At 36.8% G+C, this 24,681-nt stretch overlaps 1 protein-coding gene and 1 pseudogene across 4 annotated transcripts in view; one reads left to right on the forward strand and one right to left on the reverse strand.

Moving 5' to 3' along the window:
- The window catches only part of AK5 (adenylate kinase 5), a 200,288-nt gene that overhangs the window by 161,540 nt on the left and 14,067 nt on the right, over window positions 1-24,681 (reverse strand). For all 3 annotated transcript variants that reach the window (XM_081056817.1, XM_081056818.1, XM_081056819.1), the window contains exon 5: window positions 24,544-24,657. In XM_081056817.1, coding sequence (XP_080912943.1) covers window positions 24,544-24,657 — 114 coding nt within the window. The remainder of the gene's footprint in view (window positions 1-24,543; window positions 24,658-24,681) is intronic.
- On the forward strand, window positions 2,580-2,782 carry LOC308501105 (small ribosomal subunit protein eS27-like; annotated as a pseudogene). The gene has a single exon. The product of its transcript is annotated as a small ribosomal subunit protein eS27-like (transcript).

Here is a 24,681-nt window from a genome sequence, read left to right on the forward strand (position 1 = left end):
GCAAACTTCTGTCAAACACCAGATAGCAAAGATTTTAGGCTTTGCAGGCCATGTGGTCTAGTAGCATGAAAACAGCCATAGACAGGAAAGCAAGAGTGGGAGACTGGGGTGAATGCAGAGGAGGAGGGCAAGCCAAAACCAAGGTGCAGGGGCAAGTTAGTCACTGCGACAGGACACTGGGACTCCGGGGCTTTATGACTGATCCAAGCATCCAACTCAAAATGGTAAAAAAAGAAAAATTAGAAGGACAGAAAGATGAAGAGCAGAAATTAATAAAATATAAAATAAAGATACTATAGCTAAGGGGTTGGTTTTTTAAAAAAGATTCACAAAATTGATTCTCCCTGGTAAAACTAATCAAGAAAAAGAGAAAAGGCACAAATAAATACTGAGATTAAAAGGAAACAGCGATTGAGATGATAAAAGAGGATATTAAGAAAAACTTCATGAAAACAAGTTGGAAAGCTTCTATGAAATGCACAAATTTCTAGAAAAACACAACTTTCCAAAATTGACAAAAGAATTAAACAGAGAATCAGAATGCTTCTATATTTATGAAAGATATTAAATCCATAATTCAAAACTCTCACACAAAGAAAACTCCAGACCCTGCTGGCTTCACCAGACGCCAATCTAACAGAAACACTTACATTAAATATAAAAGGAGGGAATACGTCCCAATTCATTGTAGGATGCCAGCATTATCTTGTGTCCAAAGCTTGACAATGACATTAGAAAAAAGAAAAATTATAGACCAATCGCACTCACGAACATAAATGTAAAATTCTAAGTAAAATATTAGTAAATGAACTCATCAACATATAAAAAGGATTATGTATGTCATGACCAATTTGGATTTATTTCATGAATGAAAAATTGGTTTACCTTTCAAAATCAAGCACTGTAATTTACCAAACTAACAGAATACTAGGGGAAAAAAATCATATGACCATCTTAACAATTAAATAAATATGGAAAAAGCATTTGGTAAAACGATATTCATGCTTGATAAATACTCTTATCAAACTAGGAATTCAAGAAAACATCTGTAATATGATAAAGAACAAATACATAAAATTTATAGCAAGTATCATACTTAATTGGGAAATGCTGAAACTTTCCCTCTGAGATGAAATAAAGATGCCTAGTGTCACTATTTCTAGTTAACAATGTCATGAAGATTTTTAGATAGTACAATGAGATAAAAAAGAACTAAAACATAAGACTGGAAATAAAGAACTATGAAGTAATTTTAGACAATATGATTTTATTCATAACATATCCAAAAGAATTTAAAAACCATTAGAACAAATGTGTGAATTTAACATAGTCTCTGCTTACAAGGGCAGTATACCAAAATCAATATTATTTCTATAAGCTAGCAATAAACAATTTTAAAATGAAACAAAATGCTACTTAAATTACCAAATGAAAAACAACAAAAAACAAATCACTTAATTACCTAGGGGACTATCTAATGAAAAAGGGTATAAAAATACCACACAGACCTTGACATAAATTAAAGATTTAAATAAATGAGGCATATGCCGTATTCATGAATGGAACACTTAATATCATGAAATATGTCAATTTTTCCTAAATTGATCTCTAAATTCCTCATAATCCCTAAATTCCATCAGTGTGTGTGTGTGTGTGTGTGTGTGTGTGTGTGTGTGTGTGTGAATTGAAAAGTTGACACTGAAATTTATTTGGAAATGCAGAGGGCCAAGAGTAGCCAAGGCGATCTTCAAGATAATTTTGAGGAAAAGAATAAATAATACAACTTACTGTCAGATGATAGGACTTATTACAAATCTACAGTAATTAGACTGTGTGGTATAGGTTTTAAGGAAGACTAGAAACCATTTGTAACAGAGAGAGAACCCAGAAACAGATCTGCTGCCCAAATACATGAGCATATGGTTTATAACAAAGGTGGCTCTGCAGTGCAGTGGAAAAAGCCGGCTTTTCAGTAAATGGTACTGGAACAATTTGATTTTCATATGGAAAACAGTGACTCCTGACTCCCGACATACATATTATATGACATGCAAAGTCATTCCAAAAGGATTTTCAGATCTACATGTGAAAAGTAAAATGATAAAGATTTTAAAAGATAACATACAAGACAATAGTTTCTACACCTTAGGGTAGACGGAATTTCTTAAATAGGACCCTACCCACAATGAAAAGTTTGGTAAATTTAAAGTTTGACTTTAATTTTTTTTTTAAATTATGTATTAAAATACACTATTAAGAGAATGAAAATGCCAGCTACACAGTGGGAGGAGAGATTTGCAACACATATAACCAATAATGGGATTGTTTTGAAAATACAGAAAGAATTCCTAAACATTATTTAAAAAAAAAAAAAAACACACAGAAAGCATAACTGAAAAATGGGCAAGAGACTTGAACCAGCATTTTCATAAAAGAGGATATCCAAATGACAAATGGATTGAAAAGGTGCCCACTCATTAATAATCCAGCAAATGCAAATTGGACCTACATAGCCACCAGAATGACTAAAATTAAAAATACCAGAGATCTGTTCAGGCTGGGCTTGTGAAAAGATCAGCATGTCTTTGGCTAGAGGTTTACTACATCCATCCTCGGAAGAAGAAAAGAAAAAAGCATAAAAAGAAACAGCTAGTTCAAAGTTCAAATTCTTTCTTATTTTATGGATGTAAACTGTCCAGGTTGTTCAACAGTGTTGTGCCAGCTGACAGGAGGAAAGACCAGACTCACAGAAGGGTGTTCATTTAGAAGGAGGCAACACTAATAATCCATACAACTTCCTGAATTTCTTATAGCACAGGAAGTCTTATCCATTCACTAATTCTAGTTAATCTGCCAAGATAATGTACTTTCATTTAATTTTGTAAGTACACAACAGTGATCTCTCCTATTTTGTTGTCAGTTTTTCAATAAAGTTTTAATTATGGGCAAAAATAAATACTAACAATACCAAATGTTAACAAGAATATACAGCAATGTGAGCAAGTTTGTGATAACTCCTCAAACAGCACACTCGTACCTAGTCTGTGCTAGATTCGATTCTATGCTCCCAGGACTAGGAATGAGCATATATCAGGTATGTTCTTGCTCCAACAGAGCTTATGCCTAATTGGCAGAGACAAACTTTAATCAAAGAATCTCACAAGCAAATATAAGACTGTAACTGTGGTAAGTTCCACAAGATAAAAATGGAGATGTTACTATGAGAACGTATAATAGGGAGACCAAATTTAGCACGGAGTTCATGGAAGGCTCCTATGAAGATCTGACAATTGAACTGAGATCTGAAGATGATGAAGGATTAACTAAAGAAAGAAGGTCCTTCCAAGAGAACACAAATTCATAAAGAAGAGAAATGCAACACCCAAATTTTATGTAAAGTATGCAATTTACAAGATGAGAATCTTTTAGACATCAGCCTTCTAGACAGGACATAATCTAAACAGGTAGATATTTTTCCCTCAGGGTGGGTTAAGCAATTAATGTCTTGATGGGGGATTTTCCAAATAAAGTTTAATGTTTACCAGTGGAAGATTCTAGACACTGGAACAGATGAACTGGGACCCTGGCAAAAATGAAGTTCTGGTATCTTTTTTTTTTTTTTTTTTTTGTCTACTCTCTTTTCCCAGTTAATATGTATGGGCTCTGCAGTCACCCCGCTTGATTATAAACTCTCCGACCTGAGCTATTAAGACCTTTGGGTTTATTGAAAAGGATAAAAAGTAGGAGAATTTTAATCGCTAAGGAAAGCAAGTTCAGGACTCCTCTTCCATTGTTCCTCATCTCCCCCTCTTCAGTTTGAGGAGAAAAGGTATGGTTAAAGTTGGTCAGAGCAAGACTTTTCGCAGAGCTATAATACTAGGTAGGGGTGTGTTTCCTCTCACTTAGGATCCTGTTTTATTTCCAAGGGACTGGAGAAGTGATATCCATTTCTCTTTCTCTCCGATTCTCATCTTTCTTTATGAACGTGCTTCTTTCTGTGCAGCTAGTGAGATCTGCTGGACTGAATTGTCAGAAGGCCTGCATTGGGCAGCTCTAAGAACCGGCACAACTTATGGTTTTCTGGCTCTACTCCCTGTCTTCTCCTCCATGGGCATTCTCTGGATTGATGTTTCTGTGACAACAGTCGTTACAATCTGAGACGTGGGGGTGAGATTAGGGTTGCAGGAGGTCTTCTGGCCTGCTTGGTCCTGGGCTCTAGTCTTCCGGTAGCCTGGATAGCAGGAATTCTCCACATGGTTCAGAGAGTAGTCTTGAGACAAAGTCTCACAGTAAAAAACTTTTTTTTGTTATTGTCCCTGTATGCATTGATTTAAGGATCATGATGGAGGACTGACAGACTGAAGATAGGATTTGTTGTTCCTCAAAATTTTAATCTCCTATGTTTCCAGTGATCGGTAGGTACTGGGGATTAGGCTCTGATTAGAAAGCAGAATAAGACACTTTCCCTGACCTTATGGAGTTCATAGTCTGGTAGTTGAGTGAAGAAATAATTATAATACAATATTATTAGCACAATGTCTAAGAAAACATGGGAATAAAGAAGAGGCCACTTCCATATGGCAATTCTTATATTACCTGATGTCAGTTAACCATATTCTCCATAAGTCTTCTTTTCTCTAAGACAAATACCACCCCCCTCTCTATTATTATTAAAATTACATGAAATACATGAATTAAATGAAATCTCTTTTGCTAAGTCAAATTCTGATAACAATGTGAAGGAGACTACAGCTATGTTACTGAAAGAGTATTCCTTGCATTAGGAGCCCTTATGTGGGCATATCCTGGAAGCTTGTTAGATGTACAAATTCATAAGCTCCACTATGTTCTACTGAATCAGAATCTCTGGAGATGGGACTCAGGAAGCTGTGTTTTAACCTCTGCTTTACATTATAAGAAACCATATATATATAAATCAGTGCTCAAAACAGGAGCTTATTGAAGTTGCAGGGTCTTTAACAGTAAAATAATGACAACAACAAAACCCTAAAGTACAGCAATATGATTAAGTACAAAAATGAAAGAACTAACATAGGGAAACAACTAACATGTGAAATCTTATTTTTATAGTTTGGGAATTTCTTGTTCAAAAGCTATATTCTATCAATTTCCATGACCCTGTATTAATCTCCTGTAGTTCAAAATGCACACTATTTCTTTTACTTTAGTTAAGTAATTACCTGGGTTATTTTGTCTTTCACAATTTGTCACAAGCCAAATTAATCATATCTGCTGAACAGAGAGTATTAATGGTTTCAAAAAACTATCAGATTATGAAACGTACACTTCTGTGGTTTGCTATTTATGGTGCAAATCTTCATTTCAATAAAAGTAGTTGGGGTGCATTAAGCTGTGAAGATATAAACATTTAATGAAGAGGACAAGATTAAAATTTTGTTTAATATATACCAGGTCGACAATATGGAAATGAATGTAAACTTACAATTCTATTTTTTCCAAGATGTCTTTACCCCACCTCTAATTTGATTATATAGGCAATTACTTCATTTTCACTTAGTCTTTCTTCTAATATTTACTAAGATCCTATTATGAGCTAGAAGTTGAAGTTCTGGAAAGGCAGACTGAGACTAGATGGGTTGGCATCACCTTCCACACTAAGTAGTTAGGGTTTTACCTTATAAACACGGGAGTATTACGTTTCATTTTGTGCCTGAGAATGAATATCAGTGGTAGTGCAGAGGGTAGGCTAGATGGGGAGAAATTGGAGGCAAGAGGTTCATCTGGAAGAACTAATGAGTCTGACCTCTACAACGATGACTCCCTTTATGAACAGAGGTCAAATAAAATATAATGCAAAACATGAACTGTTTTTTGATTGTCTTTATAGATGTGCTTGATTTTAATGGTCATTTAGGAAATTGGGGGAACCATTAGTGCCAGCATTAGGTTAACAGCCCTGCAATAAAACCAAAGGACTTTCTGAGATTGGAGAGGAGACAGGAATGAAGGCAAATTGGCGAGCCCAAAAATACATCAACTGTTTCTACACCTGAGGGATGAGCCATGCCTGCCTGGCTCGTAGTGGTCAGTTTATGAACTCTTCATTACTAGTGCATGAGACAAATGACTGATTAGACCACAGAAAAGAGTATCTATTAAGAAGCAATCAAAGGATTGGGTGATGACATAGGATGATGTTTTTAGACCCAGACAAGAAAATCACCATTGGGACAGACCTTGAAGCATATGATCTCAACATATGCTCACCATTTAGCTAACTTCTAAACCAGCCCCTCTCTGTACCTTGCCTCTTTATAAACATTTAACTTTTAAATCCATAGTATTGACAATGGGAGTAATTATCCATGAGATACTGTTGTTGGTGTGTGGACACAAACCTGACACATATGAGGTCTGACAATGAAGTTCACAAACTCATCCTAGAAAAAGTGCTACATACCTCACTGCTGAGTATCACTATGGTCACCTTCGAAGTACTCCCCTTGGGAAGCTGTGCACCAACGCCAACACCTAGTCCATCCTTCAAAGCAATTTTGAAACTCTTTCTGGAATGGCCATCAGAGCTGTCATCACATTACCCTTGATGTCCTGAATATCATAAAACTGTCTTCCTTCCAATATTTCCTTTATCTTCGGGTAAAGAAAGAAGTCATTGGGGGCCAGATCAGGTGAGTTAGGGAGAGTGTTCCAATAGAGTTATTTGTTTACTGGCTGAAAACTCCCTCACAGACAGTGCCCTGGGAGCTGGTGCACTGTCGTGATGCAAGAGCCATGAATTGTCGGTGAAAAGCTCAGGTCATCTAACTTTTTCATGCAGCCTTTTCAGCATTTCCAAATAATAAACTTGGAGAACTGTTTGTCCAGTTGGTACAAATTCATAATGAATAATCCCTCTGATATCAAAAAAGGTTAGCAACATCAGTGTAACAAGTTTGCAAACTTAATTGTCAGAGCTCGTATTATCTACTATGTTATAAATTCATGGAAGGAAGCAAAGAACATAAGGAAGAATTCTTAAAGATCATATGCTCCAGATCCCTATTTGATCTGTATAGCAATCAGTTTTCAAAAATTAATGAAGCTAGTAAATAGTTGTATAATTTTGATTTTATCATATAAATATATTCATTTTAAAAAGCAAGAACAGTGAAGTTTTTCTCTGATCTACCTCTTTTGGACAAGTGAATTTCATGCTTTGAGACATATTGCATCCATTCAAAGGAAGCATTAGAAAAGTGGTTTTGAAATTCTTAAAGCAAGTGGCAAATTTTCACATCTTTTAAAAGCATTTCTTGGAGGAAAATAAAATTCAAGAGTATATTAAATGCTAACTGATATTGGAATACAAAATAGATAAAAAATTATTTAATAGTTCCTTTAATACTATATGCCCAGACATATTGAGTGGAAAATAGACTGAAAATTCCCCACAAAATGCCATTATTAAAGATTTTCTTTGAAGTTTAGTTGGAAATACTTTTTAAAAACACTGGTGTCATTGTAAAGAAAAATTGTTATATTTCTCAGAGATATAAGCTTTCTGGATTTGTATGGCTTAAAGAAGTTAACACTTCAAAAGAAGATGCATGCCTCATACAGTTCTATTTCACACTTATCTGTGGTAAGTGATTATTATTCACTCAAATACGAAAACCGTCTCCACGGAAATTCAGAAAAGACTATTAAGTTATTACTGGCTGGAAAGGAAGTAATAGTATTCCACTCTATTCCTCAGACATTACTATATCTCTCTGCTTAGCTTAGCTTAGAATAACTATTCTCACTGATATTGATTATGAAGAAAAATAATTTAAACTCATATCCTCAAACAACATTTGAGGCATTAAGACCCAAACAAATTCCAACCAGAATTTGAAACATATATTTAGGACATCTTGTTCTCAAGATTTTCTTGAATATCCTAAGGAAGAGCCCTTCATTCTTATATTTATTCAATTCACAATTAAAATTTTAATATGTGCCTACAAATAGTTAAACTAGGTCACTATTCTTTCATTCATTTCTTTTTCTTTTTTGAAAAAAAAATCTCCTGATTATTGGGTGATCACTTCATAAGTTATATAAATGTCTAATCACTATGTCGTATACCTGAAACTAATATATTGTAGGTCAAATGTAACTGAAAAAATAAAATACATTACAAAAAATCTTCTGATAAGTAGAGTTCTAGCATCACTTGGAAATGTATCCATAGGGGTCCATTTCAGTTCAACAAATATTGAGCATCTACTATGAGCCAACTACCATACTAGATGAAAGAGATGCAAAATGAGTAAGACATGGTCCCTGCCTACAAGAACCTCCCAATCCAATATGGAAGCAAACACATAAAGTATTATTTCAACACAGTGAAGTTATATGGAAATTCCACTCTATTGGGATACAGTTCCAAATGGAAGCCAGGGCAGGGTACAATAGAGGCACAGAAGAGGACCTGGAGTTCTGGAAACTTGTGACCCATGTGAATACCACATGACTATAGGAATGGCTTCTCCCCAGAAACTTTCCAGGGCTCTGCTTTTTCTGGGGAAATTGTGTAGGGAGAGAAAGGAACAAAGAAGTTATATTCAGTTTATGTTTGGTAGGCAAAAATAGACCTATGAGAAAGTCTGCTGATACAATTAAATCATTCTATCACCCACCCACTCGTTCACTTAGCGGGATTTTGCTGAGTACTACCAAGTACCAGAAATATTTTGTATCAGAACAGTAGCTCATAATCTGGCCTCCAGCTCTGAATTGCTTTGGCATAACAATATAATGGACTCAAGGTTTATTTTAGAAGATGATGGTCTGATAGCTGTCATCATATCCAGGGTAGCAAACTAAGCTGAAAGACCACCCAATGAAGTGACTAGTAGACTATGTGAAATCAGGATTCTTTCTGACAATCAGGAATAGTCTTTGTGGGTACCCCTCTCCAACCTCATGCTTCTTCAAATACAATCCTACTTCTAGGAGAAGGGTAAAGTTTTTATTCTTTTTCCTATAAAGATCTAACAAATGGCTTGGAAGATTCAGGGTTCTAGAACATCTGATATGGGAATTCAAAGTGTTATGATCTCCAGTCTGTACAGCACAGATATGGCCCATCTCAGAGGCTTTCTATCTGGGCTGGGCAGAGGATCATCATTGCTAATAATCACAACGCTCTAGATTTAGCTTCAAAAACCTTCTCAACATAGCAGGCCAGGAAACAATTACCATTTGAATATGATGAAATCTTTTTGCTACAAGATGCAATCTTTTTGCTACTGCTGGTTTATAAACACTAGTGAGGTGGCTCTGTTTCAGTCTCATTCTATAGGCATAATGAACATACACATACACACAAAACTGGATTTCAATGCTAAGTAGTGGTAAACAGAATAGGTTGTTGGTTTTTTTTAATTAAAACCAATGAAGTTATTTACCAAAATTGTTGATGTCCACTTTTGCTGTTATACTCTGCATTTTCAGTGAGCGAATATTTAGCTGATTTTCTCACTAGTAAATGGCTAATTTTCCAAGGCTCTAGAAGATAACAGCTATTGTAAGAATGGGTCTTTTCAAATTGTGCTGATGCCATTGATTTGAAACCAGACTTTCAAGTCTCTTTTGGCCACAGCAGCAGCTGCCTTCACCTTGGCCTTTCTTTCTATCAGGGAGCCAGAGCAGTGAAGTACAATCACTCTAACAGGATATTTTTAGATTATTAATTTAGTTCTTTGAAATGTATGAGTGATTTGGGCAGAAACAAATCAGAGCCGAAAACCCTTTCCAAATATTTTGTGTGTGTGTGTGTGTGTGTGTATTTTTCTTTTCTTTCTTTTCTCCTTTCCTCTCCTTTCCATCTATCTATATGTATGTATACCCATACATACATACACACTGCCTAAAGAATAATATTCATTAGAATATTTGGTAGTTCAAATAAACACACGAGTAAATTTTCAGAAGGTTCATTATTAAATTTTAATAGAAATCAAAGAACCATGGATATGGAAAGGTCCACCAGAGGGTTTAAACCGTTAACCATTTTATTATTCACTAATTCATTTACTCATTAATTCAGTAAATAGTGAGTGTTTATTGTGTGCAAAAGTAATATTAAAGAATTTCTAAAAATTTCTAGGCAAGTAGAATGGTTGGCGCTAATAATTTGCTTTAATGCTTAACAATTGGTACTTTCAAGAAGATTTTCCTCATATGTAATTAAAATCTATTTTCTTACATACAAATACATTTACTCAGCAGAGAAAACCAGACAATATACTATTTATAAAACTCAGACTTGCTTGGAACACAGTTATGAGGAGATGACTGAAGACAAACAGTGATTTATGTCAGAATATAATGGACTTGTAAAACTGGATGTGCTTTCTCCTTCAAATAGACCTTTTGGGAAATTAAAAATTCATTTTACTATGTTGTCCACTGTTCAAAATGTTTTTGGAACTACCTTTTGGATCTAACTCCAGAGAGGTTCTTTTGGATGGTAAATCCCAGTCTTTTGAGACTAAATTCAACCATTTTTATTCTCAGGGACACAATACAGGGTGAAAAGAACCCTGGACAAAAGAGTGTGGGTTGTTTCTTCCAGCTCAGAAGTTTGAGTTACTTACTTTAGCTCTACTTTAACTAGATTTGTGAAATCCAGCCAGTCACTTAACATTACTCAGTCTCAATTTTCTCATTTACAAAATGAGATCAGTAGCTACCAAGCTTTTTTAACTTAAAGATTCTATTTAAAGTTTAAAAAAAATACTAAAAATTTCTGTGTATTAAAAGCTGTATGTATGCTGTCAGCTGATTGGAAAAATGCTTATTTTGCCTAGTTTTGTTTGCCTCTGCAATGACTCAGCAACCCTCAGATGCAGGGACAACCAGTTACAAGATTCAGGATAAAGTAGTTTCTAAAATTCGTGCTTCTATGAATTTGTGTACTCATGAAGGGTATTATTTAAAGCATGAATGGGAAGATATTTTTTGTCCATGACTCATGGGGAAAAAAATGAACTGAGGACTACAACAAATTAAATGCAATAATCAAGGGCTACTTACCACATTACAAAATTAGTCGCTACCACTTTTCTGATGCAAACTTAAGTACTGTATATTACCCTCTAGCCCATCCACATATGTAAACAAATACCAATAACTATCTATTCGAATAATACTACAAAAAGATATCCTTCTAAGTCAATATTTTAATAAGGAATCTTGGGAATTTAAATTAAACAATAAGCCAGAGATGGCTCACCCTGTTTTTATACTATATAGCCATTTATTTTTAATATGTAGGACTATAATTGATTTTATATTGACCTTGTACTCTGTGACCTTGTTAAATTAATTAGTTTTGGCAGTCAGTTTGTAGATTCCTTAGAATTTTCTTTGTAAACAATCATGTCACCTACAAGTACAGTTTTACTTCTCCCTTTCCTATATTTATGCTTTTTATTTATTTTTCTTATCTTAGAACCTCCAGTACAATGCTCAATAAAAGTGGTAACAGTGGACATCTCTGCAGTTCTCAATCTTAGGGGAAAGCATCAAAAATAAAGTATTATATTACTTTTACATTTTTTTATAAATGTCCATGATCTGATTAAAAGAATTCCCTTCTAGTCCCAGTTTGCTGGGTTCTTTTTAATGAACCAATGTTGAATGTTTTTTTTTCCCATTGTGGTCAAAGAACATACTCTATGAGATTTCAAGCTTTTAAAATTTATTAATACTAGTGTGATGGCCTAGTCTACAGTTGATCTGGAAAATAGTGTGTACAATACTGTGGTTGGATAGTGTATTCTAGATATATTTATTGTTCCTCACATCTTCTAGACCCATAGTCCTATTTTGTCTAGTATTTTTTTTTAATCAAATACTGAGAATGGATTGCTAATATTTCCAACCATGAGTGTGAGTTTGTCTATTTGTGGATTTTTGTCCCTTTATTTTTGTAAATTGTTTGATTCATGTATTTTGGAAGTTTTTTATTAGGTATATACACATTTATAATTTTTATGTCTTTCTGATGATTTGACCCTTTTATCACTATGAAATAGTCCTCTTTATCTCTGGTAATATTCTTTGTCCTAAAGTCTACTTTATCTACTGTCAATGAAGTCACTCCAGTTTTTAGGTTTAGTATTTACATAGTATACCTTTTTCCGTCCTTTATTTTCAACCTTTATTTTTAGAAAGCATCTCTTAAAAAAATAAAGTATGTTCACTTTTACCCAAGTAATGAAAATCCCAGTTGAATAGTTCTATAAAGGCAGGAGACCTTTTGCAGGGTAAAAAATTATTCTGTTTATTCATTTTAGAAATTCGGCATCTCTGACATTATTTTTTCCAAACATGAGACACACTTGTGCACACATTTATTTTTTCACAGAACGTAATGAGTTTATAGTCAGTGAGGCTAAATTGGTAGGATCTGAGAATAGTACTTTGGGCTTCCAAAATATATGACAGCCAGTTTAATTTGAATTTATATTTTTGGTAATTACTTAGGAGCTTCAAATTATAACTGTATCTGCATTTTCTCAAGGAACTGGCCTTTTCTCTTAAAGACATTAAGGGAATTGGGCCTGGAAATTAAGGAAATACAGTAGTTTATGTTTGAGTGAATCACTGTACAAAAAATACAAAAAGTTAACATTGAGAAAGTCTTTTGTCACTGTTCCTTATCAAACATTCTGGGGAACTGAAAACAATGTATGCTGGCATCAAAGATATAGTAGATATAGTTATTTATAGTAGATATAGTTATTAATAAAGATATAGCTATTTAACAACTACTATATGCAGTCTGTTATAGGGCTGTGAGAAAGACAAACAGTAGACGCAAGACTGTGCTTTAATAAATTTGTAATTGTGCTGTCTATTTTCCCTTTGCCTCTCTAGCTCCATTCTCCACCATTCTTTCCCCAACTCTGGGCCCTGGGTGATTGACTCTTTTGAAATGAATCAATGGGTTCTCTGGCCCTCTGGCTTCCAGTTGGTGTTGGCCTATGGCAAACATCAGCAGGAGATCAGAGGAAGGGAGGAGAGGAACATCTGGGTATTTATTCCCTTGGCTCTTATCCTCTGGGGTCATTATAGGCTGGCTCCTTCTCTCTACTGAAGGTCAAGGTTCCTATAAGGAAGTCTTCTTCATATATCTGTCTCTTTTTTCTAAGTTTAAGTAACTGCTCCCCCATCTAGCATCTGCAGGCCTAACAATGGTAACATACCCCACTTTTTACTAGCCTCATTGTGTTGAACTACCCTTTGTAGGTTCCTCATGTCTTGTGTACACCATTTCAATAGCTGCTTTACTAAAGACTTCTGTTTAGCCTGTATGAATGGGCCATATCTTTCCTGTTGGAACCTGACTGGCACAGCAATCTGATGAACTAATCAGTTAACAATTTAAGGTACTATATGGTAAGTGCCATATAAATGTTACAGGCATTACCATGTTTTGCAAAACAAGCTGAAAATAGAGGGAAATCTCCAAGGCTTGGGATCCTAAGGGAAGGTGTTGAGGAGGTGAGATTTAATAAGTAAAAAATGACTACCAAGGAGAGACACAAACACGGAGCGAGCAAGGATAAGACATGTCCAAAGGATTGCAGTAAGACAAACCAAGGCCGAATCAGATCAGGTCGCATGGGGGCAGTGATTCCACAGAAACACGAGAACCTTATGACATTAATACTGAGAACACATCTTATGTGAAATTCTTTATCTCCTAAGGAATTTCTAATTCACTCAAGAAAGTAGGTGTGAAGACTCTGAAGATGACATTATTGGGGTCATTCTGGACATGCTCTAATTTCAGTACTTTGGTATTATTAGCAATAGCCTGCTTGCTCCATAACTATGGCGACATGCTACGGCTGAGAACCTTTGCTGTGTGCTATTAAACACTGAATTAAAATGTGCATTTCAGTGTGCTTAAGAATCATCCTTGCTAAAGGTTATTAACTTGGTAATGTGTAGATTCTTGGGTTCCACCCACCAGAAATTCTAATTCAGTAATTTTGAGAAGGGGCTTGAACAATCCTCATTTTTTAACAAGGCATGCCCCTGATTCTGAAACAAACCATATAGAGAGAAACATATTTATTGGCATTAAAGGCTTTCAACCAGAGGAATGAATTCATGACAGTGGTCTTTTTTAAAGGATTAATCAGGACACATGACAGACTGGATGTAGAGAGAATAAGGACAAGATAGATAACAGACTGGAGTGAGCACCGGGCTTGAAAAGACTAGGAAGAAAGGAAATGAAGGGAAGGGACCGATAAGAGCAGAGTGAAGAATGGGCTAGTATTTATTTATTGAGTGTCGTGGCGTGGTGGTTTAAAACATGTTGACAAATTTCTTTAACACTCTCCGTATAAAAATATAGTGTATTGTAATTCCCCTCTCCTTGATTATGGGTAAGCTCTAGTGACTGTAAGGAACAGAAAGGGGTAGAAGTGACATAATGACTTTTGAAGCTAGGTTAGAAAAAGGAATGGGGCTTCCTTCTTGCTCTCTGGATTATATCTATTTGGACCCCTGAGCTGCTGTGAAGTTCAGCCACCCTGAGACCGCCAGGTGGCAAGATAAGAAGAGATACCTGAGGAGCTCCAGGTGTTTCAGCCCACAGCTGTTTTGAGTCTTTCCAAATTAAGCATCAGACATGTGAATAAAGAAGCCTACCTCCAGCCACCATTTAAATGAGCCACCATTAGAGATACGGAGTCAAAACCTGAGCAGCTCCTGATTTCCCAATCCATAGAAAGCATGTGAAATTAAAAATATTGTTGTTTCAAGCCACTAAGTTTTTGGGCGATTTGTTATGCAGCAACAGTACCTAATTTATATGCCAAAGTCAAAGATAGCTCTGATTTTTTTCTTTGTATGAAATTTGGAAATTGTCTTTTCACTTTACATAGGGCAATTACAAGAATCTCATCAACCTTTTAACTTTAATGGTCTTTTGTAGTCACAGCACATCACAGAAAAGATAAATGAATAATCATCTAGTAATATATTCTCAATTTCAAAACCTAATTATTAAATAATTACAAGCAAGCTTCTAAGTCAATAGTTTCAGGGGGAAGATCCACATTTTTTTTTTTAGTATTTCGCATGGAAGTGCTAATGCTTAGGAAAAAAAATCGTCATTAAAATTAAACCACTCCCTGTTAGGACCAAATCATATTTGTCCCCCATAAGAACAGCAAATTGAATTATGAGTCTGCCAAGTCAACTTGCTATGCAAGTAGGAAGACAGCCCTCTGAAGATTGATTTCTTTGGTCTCTAAGCTTTTTGAAAACATCTGTATCTAGGTGAGAATTTGTCATACATCCTATGTCGCTCAAACTCAGAACTTAACTGCATTTTTAGGCTCCTTTTAAATGGCAAAGTTGAGGCTAAATTATAGGTCCTAGAGGAAATCACCACTAGAAAAAGAAAAAAATTTTAAGGACTCATATATACCTGCTCCAGCAGGTCTCACACACTTTTATCTCACAATGGAATTCACCAGGGCTGTGTGTGCTCATGGGCCACAACCCATTCAGAAGCAAAACTCCTGGAGTCCTTTATTTCTCACTCAAGAAGCCTGAAGGTATGCAAGTGAGTAAGAGTGGATTATTATGGGGATAATCTTGCTTCCATTACTTTATTTAAAATAAATACTCCCCAAGCACTAATGAAAGCTACTGTGGCTTGGGGTTGGGGGGGGGCTTTAAAGTACCTTCATTACCCCCCTCACCACTTCACTATAACCCAAGTAAAAATGCTTAGTCCCTGCTATTACTAAGCATCAGTACTTTAACTAAGAACATCATACCTCAAAACTATGAATAACATATCTCAGAAAACAAACGATGGTGAACTACTGATTTAAACAAGAGTTTGGATTTGTGTTAGAGAAGCCATTACTTCAGTTATTCCCCTATATGCTCTCTAAGTGTCATGAGTCAGACATATTTAATTCCTGTCCATGATCCCTTAAGAAGGATATGTGCACCCCAGGAGGATGACTCAAGATGATGAACTGGAGTGCAGGAAGAAATATTAGATCTCCTATTTCAATTAATTTTTTTTAAAAAATTTGACAAGTAGTAGAAATTAAGCTGCATAAATATTTAATATGTAGGCTGATTGTGTGACCCCCACTAGGTCAGGCAGCCATATGTCACCTACGTAGGGTCTACATATCTTTGTGTGTTTTTGTTTTGTTTTGTTTTTGTGTGACAAACAACACTTACAATCAGACACAGCTGACTCAAGGGGAGGACAAATGGCACTGTTAGGGTATGGACTCCAATGCCTTGTAAGGGCCAGGCCAGTGATACAAAGGTGAGATCCGACAGAGGTGGGAGTTGGGGGACTGCCATGACCTACAGACCACCTCCACTGTCCAATGACAGCAACATCACTCAGATTTAGGAATACAGACTGGGAATTACCAAGTCTCCAAAATTTTCGAGGCAAGCCAGAAATCTGCTTTTTAATATAAAAGCTCTCAATTTTAGAATTTGGTACACATTAAAAAAAAAAAAGTTGTCTAAAGCCCACATTCAGCCTAAAGGCTGCTAGACTATGATCTCAATATTAGAGAAAGCTAGTGGTCTAGAATATCTGTATCACTTCCCTTGGAATCTTAGCTCTGTCTTCACTTGCTGCTGGCTTTAGGCAACTTACTTAACTTGTCTGCTTTAGTTTCCTTACCTGGAAACTTGGAATAGCAACAGCTCGTGTTGTGGGGTAAAGTGATAACACAATGAAAACAATTATAGAACATGTGTATTCAAATATAATTTTCTAGAAACAATATACTTTGCTTGCACCAAAAACAGAATCAAGAGTATAGGAACACTGGAAAAATCAGGTCAGTAGAACACCAACTGGTATCTATAAATACAACAGAAGTAGAAGTCTGGCTCTTTGGGACATCTGGGTCACGGAAACATAAAATGTCTTTTCTTGACTATACTTAGAGGAAAACCAACCAACTTGACCATCAAGGAAGTCCTGCGCAGGTCTCAAACAAGACAAAGAAGGCACCAAACCACTGCCACAGGAAAATCGTGTGCAAGTGGATTCACCAGCCTCGCCAGGAAATGGAACCGAGGCAGCTCTGTGGGACTGCTCCTGGGGAGGGAGAAACTGGGTGGAATCCAAAGAGGGTACACAGAACAGAAGGAATTTTTGTTGTTTAAATATGTAAAACCAAGATGAGTACTGAGAGCACCACCACTAACTGGTGGGGTTCCAAGTGCTTTCTGTCTCACAGTGTGAATGTCCCAGAACTCCAGCTGACAGGTCACTGACTAGAATGGTTTCCAGCCATTTCTAGCAGTAGAAAAATTTCTTCCAACAGTTTTACCTGGAAAACTCCAAACATAAAATAAAACACAGCTGTTCTGGGCTGCCTTAATACCTCCAGGTAGCCTCTAAAGGGCTCCATCAATCAAGTTGAAAACAGCCCCTAGAAGGAATCTTAAGTCCCTTTTGCCTTCAAAGCCTCTGGCAAAAGAAGGGAAGAGTAGGTGAGGGCCCTTTTACTGTATGAATCTATGGAGTGTTTATCCTCAACCTGTCTAACAGTAATAACCACTTCCTTTTGTTGAGTGGTTACTATGAGCCAAGAGCTATGCCAAGAACTACAGGTGCTAATCTTACTTAATTTTAACAACAATCCTGTGAGGAATGATTATCTTCATTCTTCAAAGGAAAAGACTGAGCTTCAAGAGGGTCAATAGCACATAGTAAATGAGCATCAGATCCCACTGTCCTCCCTTGACATTGTAACCAATTCCACTGACTTATATGAGAATCTGAGAAATTGAACTCATGATCACTTTTTAAACAATCCCTTGATGCCCTCCTCTTCTGGATATCCATGACACTAATATTTATTTTCCGCCTCAAATCAACAAACACTTAAAATCCAATATAGTAAAGGCATGCGCTAAGTTGTCAGGGTAGGTACAGGGATCATGCAAGTGGTTAGTGCTGAGAAAGGAGAAAAATGGAAGGATGTTTACAACGTGAATGAGGCAGCTTTGCCCTAAGGAGAATGGAATAGAAGCCTGTCTGGGGGAGAGACAGACACATTCCTAAACAATAATTCTTCAAAGATCAACTGACCACTAAGAAGAATTTGTTAGGAAAAAAAGTAGCTCATTCATAATAGTAGCAAAACTATAAACTACCTAGGGACAAAGCTAACAAAATAGGTACAAAACTTTTCCATGGAAAACTATAAACCTTTATCTACTGGAAAAGATAAAACAAAACCTGAATAAATAGGGTGATATGGCAATGTTTATGGATGGGAAGATGTCAGTTCTCTGAAAATTAATCTATGTGTAATATAATCTATATTGAAATCCAAATAAAAATCTCAACTTTTTTTTTACGGCTCTGAAAAACTGACTCTACACTTCATAAAGAACAGTAAATGTATAGGCATAGCCAATTTAGAAAAGAAAAACAATGGGTGGGGGACTGTGCTTTGGACATCGGAATATAATTTAGAGCTCTTCAACTAAAACCATGATATTGGTGCAGAAATATATAAACAGACAAAAGAAGTCAGTAGAGAAACTGACCGACCCATGGTTTCTCCACTCACTTCTTTTGTCTGTTTATATATTCCTGCACCAATATCGTGGTTTTAATCGAAGAGCTCCAAATTATATCCAGATGTCCAAAGCACAGTCTCCCACCCTTTGTTTTCTCAAAAGAAGAGATACAAACGGCCATTAAACATGTTTTTTAAATGTTTCAGTTCACTAGTGATTAGGAGGATGCTAATTAAAATAGCAATACAAAAACACCTCTAGTCCAGCAGGTCACCTAAAATAAAAAGGTTTGAAATTTAGCATTGTGAGATGTGGGGAAATAGGAATAACGTAATCATAAATTTATTTGAGAACAGTTTTAAATATCATATTAACAAAATCCAATATATAGATTTAAAACCACACACACACACACACACACACACACACACACACACACACACCTTCCCTGTAGCTTAGAAAGTCCATTTCTAGAAATATTCCTGAGAGATTTTTTTGACATATGCAGAGGGAAATGTGTATAAGGATGTCAGTCATCGTGTTATTGGTAAAAGCAGAAATTTTAAGCAACCTGAAAGTCCAGTAGTAAGATATGCTATATTTATTGAATGTAACGTTATGAAACAGTTATAAGAAGGAGGTAGGTCTATATGTGTCAACATGGATAGAGCTCAAAATCAGAATGCAAAATAGAAAAAGCAAGTTATGGGATCATACAAACAGCACTGAGGAAACAGAAGGAGCAGGTCACTGTGAGAAGTACGAAGCAGTCCAGCATGTACAATGCATAAATAGATACACAACTCTGGAAAATCAGCTGGGGTCAGATAGTTGAATATATTGTACTTTTTTAAAATATAGATTTGGTATAGGCTTTCCTCCCCCATTTTCAGTAATAGCGTTATAGAGTTCTTGTTGGTTTCAGCTTTACTGTTTGGTTAATAAATCCTCAGTAAATAAATCTAGCTTTTTCTCCCATGGAATATGAAATTCTACAACTTTAATAAAAACCTGGCTTATTAAGTTTCGACGGTGGACTCTGGGCTTTGGAGCGAAATTTTGGCTACGCAGTATGTTCAGTTGGTGGTGAAGAGATCTTAGACTTCCCACCTTTGCCTATCTTGATTGCTTACTCCTCACAATCTGTTATTTTTTCAACGATCAGATGAAAGATGAGAAAAAAGTTTTCAGATAGGAAGGAACTACTATAAAATGCAAGGAGAATAGGAGCTGTACTGTGATGACAAGGAGAGTCTATCTTTCCTCTCTTCCCCTTGAAATAGCAGCCCTGAGAGATGGGAGAGCTCAGCTCTTGGATTGAGAAGCAAGAGTGAAAGGTCAAGATGGAGCTATGCACAGCATGTCACTTGTGGTAGAAACTGCTAGTTATCTCTCAAAATCTGTTTTCCCTTCTTCCATAATAACAGCTTTGTAGCCAGGCGCATGCCTGACCACAGGACTACATTTCCCAACGTCCCTGCAACCTAACGAGCCATATAATCTAAGTTCTCACCAATGAATTGTGAGAAGTGATGTGTACTACCTGGGAGTCTGGGGTTTAAGAAATGAAACATGTACCTTCTGCACTCTTTTCCCCCTTCCAACCTACTGGAACATGACCATTGGCGGTGAACTAGCTTTTCATCATACAGATGTCAACCATGTCCCAGGGCAGTGGTTCTCAAAGTGTGCTCATGAAACCCCTGGGGATTGCTGGGACTCTTTCAGGAGGCTACGGATCAAAACTATGTTTATATTAACCCTAAGAAACTATGTGCTCTTTTTACTCTCATTCTCTCACAAATGTACAAGAGAGTTTTTCAGTGGTTACATGAAGTGTGGTGTCACAGCAGCTGGAATGCAAAACCAGACATAAGAATCCAGCTCTCTTCTGCTAAGGTAGACATTAAAGAGATTTGCAAAAATGTAAAGCAATGCCTCTCTTATCACTATTTTTTGTTTGTTTGTTTTGGAAAATATGGTTGCTTATCATAAAGATGTGTTATTTATATCAACCTGTATGAATTTATTGCTATTTTAAGATGACTCCATAGTTTTAAATTTCTCAGTTTTAATTTCTCATATGGTAAATATCAATAGATAAAGTCCATGTAAATGAAAGCTTTTTGATGTCTTTTAAACTATTTGGTCCCAAGACCAAAAAAAAATTGAAAACCATTGCACTAGGGGTTGGAGGAACAATGACTTGGAAAGACCGTGCAGCATCTCTGAATGATGGTGAGGACGGAAGCTACCCTGCTCTCACTCACAGTGTGGCTGTTATGTCCAGAAATATAAGTTTCTGTGTTATGCCATCATATCATTGTGTCTTTTTATTATAGCATCTTGTACTTACTCTACATAATATAAGGACGACACGACTATACCAAAAACTAAAGTATGTGCCATTGCTTTGCTCGGGAAGTAAGGGCACAGATATTTTGGGCTAGTTGATGAACCTTGTTATGCTCTTGCAAGCTATTTGGTACAACTATTACTTGTGATAATTTGGAAGGCATGTCATGTTCCTATATGAGAAAAAATAGCTAGAAAGAGCTAGAATGTTGGTATGTGTTGACAGCTTTCTGTCGCCTTAGCAACATATTCCAAGAAAGAGATCAACCCAAGAAAGAACTGGCCAATTTGCAAACAGATAAAGAAAAAAGAAAGTTTGAAAACGCCAACTTCTTCTATGCCTCCAAATAGCAGAAGACTAGGCTATTCTTGCTCAAAGGACTCCCATTAACTTCCACTTCCAAAAAAAAAAAAAAAAAAAGAGGGTCTAGCCCTGAGGCAAAACCCAGACTATAGTCTTCCTACCCTAGACTGTTGTTTTATATACCTCAAGGTAACTGCCAGCAAAATGAGAAAACAAAAAAATTAAGTAGTTTAATACTATATCCAGAAAAGAATTTTGGGTGTGGTTACAGGCATATGGAAGTAACTGGAGACAGAAAGAGAAGTCTACCAAATTTTTGAGGAAATGGTTTTACCAAAGCAACCAAAAGCTTATTTTTTTTTTCCAAACTTAAAATAGCTCCCAGGGAGGGCAGAGTCCCCAACACAGCACTCTGCTGTGACAATGCAGTACAAGGATAGCAGGAAGGACTTCTCAGAGGACCAGGGGCCTTCTGATGAAAATGGATAAGGAGTTACTCCACGAGACAGAGGAGTTGCCAGTGGGCTAGCCCAGGAAATGACTGCACACCAGGCCAAGGACCATTTGCAATCTCTGCCTCACAGGGCCTGTTACTTGCTATGGTCTGGGACTACTATATATGCATATTGCCCAACTTCCTTTTTCTGAATAGGAGCCTTTATTTAACGTCTCCTGGTCTTGTTCTCCTACTGTTTATTGGTGGCAGGGAGGGAAGACAATTTGATGTTTAGTTTACAGGTGACTGAGTATGAAGAGTGAAACCTGGACCTAATAGAGAGAACTGCACATCAAGGAAAGATCCTTGACTTTTGAACTGGACGATGGGACCCGGAGTTGTTTTTCTTGGGGAGTAAACAAGTACATTCCATGTGTGGGAAGAAGGAAGTATGCAGACATTTGGATGTCTGGAGGGGCAAACTGTGGTAGAAGCTGCTAGCTACTTCTCCCATCCTTCCATAGTAACAGAACTGTAGCCAGGCACCTGAATGCCCAGCTGGACTGTATTTCCCACAGTTACAACATGACTAAATTCTCAACACCACATGAGCAGAAGTGATGGATGTTACTTCCAGAGCTGAGACTTCAGCCTTTCACATTCTCTTCCCTTATGTGCCAGCTGGAACCCATATGTGATGGCAACCCTGCTTTGACCATACAGATGGTGACAGTGTCCTAGGAGATGGCAGAAAAACAACGTGGAAGGAACCCTGATCTCTAAATGACTTCAAGGAGAAAAGCTGCGCAGCTGATTTGGGCTGTTAACTCTGATGCTATTACCTAACAGAAAAACATACTTCTTTGTCTTATATGCCACTTAAGTGTTAGGTTTTTTTGTTTTAGGTCTTTTTGTTACACTGGTCTTACCACCACCAGTATGAGTGTATGGCTGACATCGGAAATCGCCCTTTTCACATACCCTGGACCTGTGAGGAAGTCTTGGGGAAAATTTCTGCGTGTGTGTGTATGTGCCCACATGTGAAAAAAACCTTGAAGAGTTGTGGTGTAACAAAAAATATACATTTAGTCTTTGTGCCTGATTCTTAGCGCAGAGCTTCTAAAACCCTTGGAATTTCCTGATAGGTGTGTCTTTTGTTGTTCATAATGAACCCCTTCTAACTACACTTGAGTCTAAGAATGAAGTGACTTAGGGTGGGGCCCCTAGATAGCATCAGAATGGGGCTTGTGGCTAGAAAGACCAAACGTGAGATTAGAAGATGGGAACTGAGCCCTTAACCGGTGGGATCTCTGCTAACTTCAGATAGTCTCAGAGTTGAATTCCACTATTGGACACCTAGTTGGTGTTGAAGGATTGGAGAATTGGTGGGGGAAATCCCCACATATTTGCTGTCAGAAATGGTACCAGAAAAAAAGATACCATAGGAGCGTAACCGTCCACAGGGTGTGGAGTAATCAGGCCTGCCCCTAACACTTTGCTTTACGTAAACACTTCAACTTTGCCTCTGTGCCCTCTGAATTCCCGCAGGTCAGCTGGGGTGGCATTGCTCTCGGGTACCACTATACTGCTCACAGTGGCCAAGAACCTCCAGGCTACAAGACCAACCAAGAAGAGGTTAAAATGGACTTCTCCAGACTCAGAGTGTGGTTGAGACTAGTACATGCAAGTGACAGCACCCTCTAAAGAGAGAGATAGATCCCAGACCATCCTATAGAACTTGCGAACAGGTATCCCCAAATCAGTACTGTGACCCTTGACCTGAGTCCAGGCTGTATAAGAGAAGGAGGAGATTGACCTGGTAGCCAGAGCGAGTTCCTGGAGAATTGTGTATTTCCTGCCCCTTTCCCCTCTACCCGCTCACTGCAAGCCACATGAGGAAGAATTGCAGTATTCTGAGACATTGCTTTAAGTATCTGATCCTGAACCAGGTGCAGGCTGAGGATAGCAGAGATATGTTAAACTGACTGAGAAAGTACAGTTTTGATTTAGATTGTACAAGGCTATTTTTTTTCTTATTAAAATGTTTTCCCACTTTTATTGAGATACAATAATTGTGGACTGGGCTTTTTAATACCTGAAAAATGAGAGTAGTTGTTAATGTTTTTAAAGTGACCAGAAAAGATATGGGATCTTCTTCAGTTATTAGCGAAGGGAGGAAAGAGAAACACGTGACATAGCATGTTTAAAGGCAGTAGAGTGAGAATAAAATAGCTTTTCCCGCTTGTGCCCGCCAAGTACATTCATTCCATACATAAGGTAGACCACGGTTGGATGGAATGCCTGCCTGCCTGGCTATCATACTTCCACCAAGAGCCAAGAATCACATGGGAATGGCTGCCACAGCACTCATTTTCAACAGCAATATCATGTGGCAGCAATAACAACAACAGTATTGATTTTTCTAGTTTTTCTCTCTAAACAGCCAGAGCAATTAGAACTAAGCCCAATGAAGAGGGCTTCCTTCATTGGGAACAATGTATGAGTAAGAACAGGTAATGTTTTATATCCTGGGCAGTACTGAATAAGGCTTGCTTTTAGTAATTAAAGATTAAAAATACAATCTTAGGGAAAGTATTTTGAAATAAAGATTACAGAGATTAGCATTTTTAATAAAAACAATTATTTCTATTATTAGTTTTTATCTTTTCTTTTTGGCAGAGACTCTTCAGTTTTTAAGCACCAAGGAAATGAACTTCTGCCAACCCACACTGATGTACTTGCCTGTTTTCAGACCAGAATTCATTCCAAATAACAGCAAATCTCCCCCAAAAAATCTTCTTTTGTCAACCTTAAGATTTTAAGTGAAAATTAAGTCATTTAAAATATAAGAAGACATTCTTACTTGGTCTTCAAAAGATAGAGCCTGGGCAACATCTCTTGGAAATCCATCAATAACAATGCCCTCTTCATCAGGAATTTGCATCAATTTCTGTTTTATCTCTGTAATTGTTGTTTCCTTTTATAAAGAAAAAAAGATGCA

This window comes from Rhinolophus hipposideros (assembly GCF_964194185.1).
Source record: "Rhinolophus hipposideros genome assembly, chromosome: 8".
Taxonomy (NCBI): domain Eukaryota; kingdom Metazoa; phylum Chordata; class Mammalia; order Chiroptera; family Rhinolophidae; genus Rhinolophus; species Rhinolophus hipposideros.